The 7,698-nt window shown below is 29.5% G+C and overlaps 2 protein-coding genes across 3 annotated transcripts; one reads left to right on the top strand and one right to left on the bottom strand.

The window, feature by feature from the left end:
* The first annotated feature begins 1,366 nt into the window (after nucleotides 1–1,366).
* Nucleotides 1,367–2,346, top strand: LOC110809502 (uncharacterized). Its single transcript, XM_022035362.2, has 4 exons — nucleotides 1,367–1,525; nucleotides 1,672–1,762; nucleotides 1,892–2,018; nucleotides 2,135–2,346. The coding sequence occupies exons 1-4, from the start codon at nucleotides 1,506–1,508 to the stop codon at nucleotides 2,221–2,223; spliced, it is 327 nt and encodes a 108-aa protein (XP_021891054.1). The 5' UTR covers nucleotides 1,367–1,505; the 3' UTR covers nucleotides 2,224–2,346.
* Nucleotides 2,347–3,799: 1,453 nt separating this feature from the next.
* LOC110809490 (myb-like HTH transcriptional regulator family protein) lies at nucleotides 3,800–5,983 on the bottom strand. 2 transcript variants are annotated; one of them, XM_088209396.1, is made up of 6 exons: nucleotides 5,776–5,983; nucleotides 5,309–5,667; nucleotides 5,104–5,180; nucleotides 4,913–4,949; nucleotides 4,693–4,801; nucleotides 3,800–4,585 (listed from the first exon to the last, which is right to left on the bottom strand). In XM_088209396.1, exons 2-6 carry the CDS (start codon nucleotides 5,571–5,573, stop codon nucleotides 3,961–3,963), a joined length of 1,113 nt encoding a protein of 370 aa, XP_088065522.1. In that variant the 5' UTR covers nucleotides 5,574–5,667; nucleotides 5,776–5,983; the 3' UTR covers nucleotides 3,800–3,960. The 2 variants fall into 2 exon arrangements, with proteins under 2 accessions (XP_088065522.1, XP_021891040.1); XM_022035348.2 differs by having other exon boundaries at nucleotides 5,309–5,634.
* Between the last annotated feature and the right edge of the window lie 1,715 nt (nucleotides 5,984–7,698).

The following is a 7,698-nucleotide window of genomic DNA, read 5'->3' as shown; positions in this document are numbered from 1 at the left end:
AGTTTCAAATTCATTTTGAAAAATAAGGAGGGAGTTACACTCATTGAAAACTGGAAACAGGATACGTTTCCAAATGTGAAAAACTTTTCCATATTAGGATGGCGAGCCCCTAAACTTCAGTTCGTGATATATCCAAATCTCAAATGAATTAGATTGTAATCTTGGTGTAAACTTGTTTGAACAGCTATTAGATTCATCGAAAAATCACCCCAACAATGGTTAGAAGCGCAATTTTCAAAACCGCCAAATTAGTCAACGACTGATGCGTAAACATGTGACTTATTGTCTTTAAATTCAATTTTCTTATATCAAATAGCTCAATCGGCTGTGATTATAGCACGAATAGAAAGCTCTTTATAAAAATTTTATTTTGATGTATAATTTGCTATGTAAATTTGTTAAAACGATTAAGTTATTATAAGAAAAATTAAGTAAATCATATAAAAATTATGCAAAAACTATAGAATTCTCTCATATTATCCATCAATACGAGAAATAACTAATACTAATATCAATTTAGGTCCTTATCAATGAATCATTTCCTCCTCCTCCATGTCTGTTGAGAGTTTCTTCCAAAATTTGAACAGAGAAATAAATTTAAGATTTAGGAGGTTGATATTTATAATGGTTTATTAAAGAATAGTTTAAGAAAACTATGACACCTTAATATTTAAATAATTAATGAATATTCTATTTATTTGTTTATTATTATTAATTTATTTATATTATATATATATTTTACGGGTATTAAATTTAACATTGGCCTTGTCATCATTGACTTTGCCCTAATAAAGCTAATAAAGCTCTCTTTTTACCTGTAAAAAAGGAATGGAGTTTAGGGTTCTAAATTTTTTTTTCATTATTTGTTTAAAGTTTTAGAGTATCTTAGTTTAAGTACTTTTATTTTTAAAAATTAAAAAAAAAAAATTGTTCATATAACTGGATCGAATTCAGACAAATTTTTAAATTCTAAAACCGAAATTCATTGTAGCCGACCATATAATACATAACATAGTAAGTTGACCTAACTTAAAATCTTTACAAAAAAATTAGAATAAACAAAAATAGGTTACATATTTCTGTCATTCCAAATTCTCTCTCCCCAATTTCGGTATTACCATTACTCTATTCATATATCAGTTATTTTTCAAACATTAGACAAGTAGAGTAAAGACTTTTCTTTAGCCGTTAATCCATCATACTCATCAAGGTAAATACAGTTGGAATGTTCTTTAAGAAAACAATCATATAAGGAAATTACAATAGTACTTTTCTATTTTCTCTAATAACTTAACATGTGTACATTGTAGTCCTAAAAGTGATATAAACTTTAATTCATACATATCAATTTCATTAAGGCAAGACCAATTTTTTTTTTCGAGTAAAAAAATCCATTATAAAAAGGGCAGTAGCCATGTCTTAGAAATCCATCCTTACTACTAGCTCATCACATATCAATCCTTACCCATCATCTTCTTCTAAGAGAAAAACTCTAATCTCTAATCATGGCGGTTCCACACTACCTGTATAGATTTTCCTTTATGTTGTTTTTCTTTTTGTCATGTTTTGTTTTAATGCACCCATAACTTATGTCTTTTATTCATATATATATCATTGTGTGATTATTATTTTTCTCGATGAAATAATTTTAGTTTTGATTTCATTTCGTAGTCGAGCCATAAACAGAGCATTACGTAGGAGGAGTCAAGCTCGACAGACTGCCCACTTAGAACGTCTTCTCGGACTAATCGTCTTTGTACTGGTATGAATTCCATATGTATCAAAATAAATATATGTTTATATAAATCCATCAATTACGTATGTCATGGTGCTTTTGTCCTTATCATTATAATTCTTTGATATTTGCTTTTTTCTTGTCATTTGGACAAAGAGTTTGGAAACTCCAGAACTAGAACAAGTTGTTTTCTTGAAGTACCAACTCGTGCAGCTTCAGAATGAGATAATTGAGTTGAAAGGAAGGCTGGAGACTCTTCGGGCCACCACTGGGGAGAGAGACAGTACGTAATTTTTTATAAGACATTCATTTAGTTCGCTTTATTATATATACATGCGTATGCAAAAAAAAAAAAAAATAGTTTCAACATTTTTAATCATTAACTTGTATTAAATGCAGTGCGTATTAAACGCCTCCAGGACAAGCATGACTCAATGATTAAAGATTTGCGGGCACTGTGGAAGGAGAAGCTATTCGGAAGTGATTAGATCAATTGGCAAGAACAAACAAAAGCATCGTTAAAAGAGAAGAAAAACCAAATAAAGTTGTAGAATTAATTGTAGTGGTTGTTCTTTTTATATCAATGAAGCAGTTCATTTGTTTTAGAACGACTTTATATTTTGTGTTTATATTAATCTAATTTCAATTCCGTATTATGAAAAGCAAACTTCAAATCGAATATATGTATACATTATTATGATCTTTTAATTCTCAAATCAAACATAAGTAAATATATATAAATCATACTCAACCATATCTCACGGTAATAGGAGAAGAAATTCTTGTCTTTGTAAATAAAAGTTTCGGGTTTTTTCTGTCAAATTCTTAAATCAATTATTTCATGCACGTAATATCATATTAAATATGTTCTTCTCTTAGTTTTTCTTAACTGTGATGAGACATTCATCTTATATTTGTTCAAAATTAACTTCTCAAAGTCAAGTTCTAAAAAAGAGGACCATAACAATTGTATTTCAATTAAATTCATGACATAATAAGAGATATGAAACATATATAGTATACACTTTGATATATATATATATATATACACATATATGTCTAATCTCATTTACACACTTATTAGTGCTGGCAAGAAAATTATCAATTTATATAGATAACTTACCATATATCTTGATATATATACACACACAAACACATATATGTCTAACCGCGTTTACAGACTCATTAGTGTTGGCAAGAAAATTATGAATTTATATAGATAAGTTATCATATATTCCGATATATATATATATACACACACACATATATCTAACCGCGTTTACAAACTCACTAATGTTGGTAAGAAAATTATCAATTAATAAATAAGTTACCATATATTCCTTTATATGTATATATATACACACACACACACATATATGTCTAACCGCATTTATAGATTATCAGTATTGGTAAGAAAATTATCAATTTATATAGATAAGTTACTATATATCCTGATATATATATATATATATATGCATATATGTCTAACCGGCATTTGTAGACTTAATAATGTTGGTAAAAAAATTATCAATTTATATAAATAAGTTATTATATATCCCGATATATATATATTTATATACTAACTTATATATCCCGATATACATATATTTATGTACACAAATATATGTTTAACCGTGTTTAGAAACTTATTATGTTGGTAAAAAAATTATCAATTTATATAGATAAGTTACCATATATCCTAATATATATATACACACACAAATGTCTAACCGCGTTAGTAAACTTGTTACTGTTGACAAGAAAATTATCAATTTATATAAATAGTTTACATATTTAAGTTATCTCAATTAGATTCAAAATATATACAATCATATGAGATAATTATGATATCATACATTTAATTTTATCCTAACAACTCTTTATCTTAACTCTAGTAAAAATTATAAGGTCATACGTGTAAATGCGTGCACATAATACATTATATATAGAACTTATAAAACTATTAAATTTTAAGCTATAAGACAAAGTATATTGTTCAATTAAAGAATGGTTAAAGAAAATGTATATATGCAATCTACTAATCTACTGATCAAGGGCAAATATTCAAGCAGGTTGATAATTAGATTGTGTATGCTAATGGTAAAAAACCAAATATCAAATAAATAAAGTGGATGGATTATTAATTATTTATGCAATAGTACAAGCTAGTGATAAGAATTGTGTTTTGGAGAAGTACCTCAAGATCTCACTTAGAATTGTGTAATTCATATAGTCAGATCTAGAGTACTTGCCCTTCTTGCCATCTCCTCATTTTGTTCCTCTACTCCTTGTTTCAACCTGCTAAGCTTCACTGAAGATGGGGAATACAAAGACAAAGATAAATCATTGTCATCTTCATCTTCGACCTCCAAATTTCGGGACCTCCCATGATTGATATTAATTAAACTTGTTGGGGTTAACCTTAGAGACAGATCCAAGTCGAGATTGCAAGCCAAAGCCTTCCTTTTCACCGTCTTGTTCTCTTTTGTGTTATATTGGTTTAAACCAGAAAGGGAACTTGGTCCATTAATGAATCCCTTGATACTCTTGCAATCTTCCATTTTCGCTTGTGGTTGGTTGAGCTGATCACTCTGGTTTGCTTTGTATTCAGATTGCCATGACTTAGTGTAAGTAGATAAGTGATATTGCTCATGGGTTTGGCTTGCACAGTGAGAATTTGACAAGGATGATCCTATAGAACAAGGGCTATTATTGCTAATAATATTGTGGCCACCATAGATCCTTCCAGCCACCAATGATCCAGGCCTGAATGCATTGATGAAACCCCAGCTCGAGCAAGAACCAGTATTGGTTAAGGATTCTTGATTACACCATGATGATTCTCCATATCTTGAATTAGTCAGAAAAGAATTTGAGAATTCAAATTGGATTCAGACAGCGTTATATATATATATATATATATATATATATATAATATTGTTAACTTTATTACACACCTGAAAGGGGAGCCTTGGCTTTGGTTGTATCCTTTCAACATGGGAAGTTGGCTTAAGTTATAAATATTGCCATCTCCACTTTCCACAAGATACTTATTATCGGCTATGGCTGTGATGTAATAAATGAACCCCAAATCGTATTCATTATGTAATAAAGGTACCCTAATTTGCTTTTATGACAGTTCAAGAAGAAAACTTTAATGCAGAGAAATCGGTGTACCTTGACCTGGCTCATCCATCTTCTTGCTCCTATACATCTAACCAGAATAATTGCCAGATCAAAGATGGAAACTTGGGAGAAAACGTAATTTCTAATTATAGAAAAGAGAACGAAACTACTTCTCTAAGTGGAATCTTGCAGGGGATCGATTCATGCATGTATAAATAAATCATAGATATCTGGAATAGTACCTGTAAATGGCTCTTGACATGAGCGATACTGAGGCCTTTAATGTTCATCTGTTGAAGAACCAACTTTGGAGTTGCTCCTTCACAGTAAAGAAAAACAAAAAAAAAAGGGAGATCAACTCGATTGGCAAGCAAAAAAAGGGGAAAGAAAAGAAAAGAAAAGAATATACATACATATATATATATATATTTATTTAGATGTACTTACTCTCTTGACCACCGAGTCTCTCGACAGCATGAACAAAACGAAGATGAAGATCAGGAGTCCATCGGAGACGAGGCATCTTGGATCTAACATAAGGCCGTACCATGGGCTTCTTCTCGTTCTCTTCCACAGTGCTGTTGCTTGAGCTTCCTCCATTTCTAAGCTTATTACATACGTCGTCGTTTTCTTCACTCTGTTCACTACTCTCGCCTTGATTTGGGTTACTGTGACTTGTCTTGGAGCACTGAGTGCCACCACTTCCTTCCATATTTGTACCCACTAGCTATCAATATTTCCTTTATGTTTCTTCAACTCTAAAAATCTTGGAGCTATAATTACGCATCAGACAAAAATCTCGGGAGCTATAAATTTAAGCAAAAAATTTTCACACTTAAAAACGACAATGGCATCTGTATGTATATACAAATAATACATCTATGTATATATATATATATATGATCGTCGTGTACCTCCTCTCTCTTGCTCAGCGTGTGTCAGGCAGCTACTTAGAAGAAAACAGACATTGTTTTTATTGTAGAAAAATATATAAACACGTAGACATGAAACAAAGACAAAAGCTTTGCAGTTCTACGCACAGAGGTTGGGATGGCTGGGAAACCCTAGATCTTGAGTTGAAGGAGATTGGTGACCCTTTCTTTATCTCTTGGGACATGGAGTGTAAACAATTATTCACTTAAAATCATCTTATATATATATATATATATATAAATCAAATACATACATATCTTTTTGTTTTTCTCGTTCAATTGTTTAACAATATTTGATAGAATATATAATACCTACATATTTGTATAGGTTATATAATGTATCACGCATGAAATGAGGTCTATTTCAATATAATAAATATATAAACTAGCTAATAATATATGTATATATATTTGGTCCTAACTTCACTGGAAAAAGCATGTGTATTTGTAATTTTCATAATCATGCATGATCGACATGATGAGTCAAAAAATAAAATGAATGAAAGGAATTGCTGGGGAAGTTCCATTGGTTGAAATATGTCTTGCTACTTTAAGCGAAGAATAACAAAGTCGTTATTTTATTGATTATTTGATTTCAACTTCTAGCACTTTAAAAGTGGACTTTGTTTCTAGATTGTCTTCTAGGAGTTAAAAATTATAAAATGATATTATTAATTTCCACATTGTATATTCCATTCTTTATTGGGGTTTCATATTACTGCAATTATTTATACCCCATATAATAAGTGCAAAATATTTTTTATTTTATTTTATTCAGTTTGGTAGTTTTTTATATGCGTATCTATAATTTTTTTTTAAAAAAGTAATTTTCTCAGTTAATAATAAACTGTGGAGCAACGATACTAAAGATTCACATAAATAAAAACATAAGTAATTAATTTAACTTTTAATATTTATTTCAACTGAAAAATATAATTCAAGTAATTCTTGAGTACAATCAACTTTCATGGACATAACCCTATTGCCTAACCGATGTCTTGAAACATTACACTCTCATTTAGATTTAGTGTGTTCTCATGAATTAAATCACACCAATGATGAATAATTACAATATTTTTATTAAATAGCTGCCTTTTTGAAAGTTGGATAAGCTTTATTTCAAGAGATGGTAGAATCACTCAAAAAATAGTTACATCAACAAGTTCATTCTTAAATAAAACGAGCACCAAAAAAGATAAAAAAAAGTTATATAAAGTAAAACAAAAAGTATTCTTTAGTAATAAAGAATAAGAAAAATAGATGGTGGCCTTCCATCATTGAAAAATTCTCTTCAATTTCACATAGATGCAAACAATACCTGTAGAAAAAATAAATAAAGAACCATACATAAAAATAGATCATAAGCACTATTATACTACAAGCTAGTAACCTGAATTCTCAATATAACACTACAATTGGGGGTAGCACCACTAAATTTGTAAAGCCTTATAATATATATTTGAAGTTACAAGATAACAAGGATCAGAAAAATAATAGAGTTAAATCGCTTATGTTGACAAAAAAAAAAGGCTATAATGAAAAAATAAATAAATAAGCAATAAAAGAACATGTGGCATTTCCTCCATGATAACTAAATCACAAAAAAAAAAAATTTATACCACAAGAAGCTTCACTTTAGCCCTCTAATACCAACAATACTTAACACATACACGGGATTCTTAATATCTAGGGGAAACCACACCAACAAGCTATTGAAGACATTCAACCATTGGAAAGCAAAAAGATTAAAGCAATTTATGCAAAGAAGACTTAAAAACTAGAAGAAAAACACTACGTAATACATATAAGAAAAGTCATCATAAGATTGAGGATCAAACAAATCGATTTAGTTTTATTTTTTTGGTTCGGATTGGAATTTACATATTTTATTTAATCCTGAACTAT

This window comes from Carica papaya, chromosome 8, assembly GCF_054855325.1.
Source record: "Carica papaya isolate Zhongbai chromosome 8, ASM5485532v1, whole genome shotgun sequence".
Classification (NCBI taxonomy): domain Eukaryota; kingdom Viridiplantae; phylum Streptophyta; class Magnoliopsida; order Brassicales; family Caricaceae; genus Carica; species Carica papaya.
This window is presented reverse-complemented; position numbering and strand designations above follow the sequence as displayed.

Coding starts and splice junctions, on each gene's coding strand:
- LOC110809490 (XM_088209396.1), bottom strand. CDS start 5,573: ATGGAAGGAAGTGGTGGCACTCAGTGCTCCAAGACAAGTCACAGTAAC. Junction 5,181..5,308: donor GAGACTCGGTGGTCAAGAGA/GTAAGTACATCT, acceptor TTTACTGTGAAG/GAGCAACTCCAAAGTTGGTT. Junction 4,802..4,912: donor GATGGATGAGCCAGGTCAAG/GTACACCGATTT, acceptor ATTACATCACAG/CCATAGCCGATAATAAGTAT.
- LOC110809502 (XM_022035362.2), top strand. CDS start 1,506: ATGGCGGTTCCACACTACCT. Junction 1,763..1,891: donor GACTAATCGTCTTTGTACTG/GTATGAATTCCA, acceptor ATTTGGACAAAG/AGTTTGGAAACTCCAGAACT. Junction 2,019..2,134: donor CACCACTGGGGAGAGAGACA/GTACGTAATTTT, acceptor TATTAAATGCAG/TGCGTATTAAACGCCTCCAG.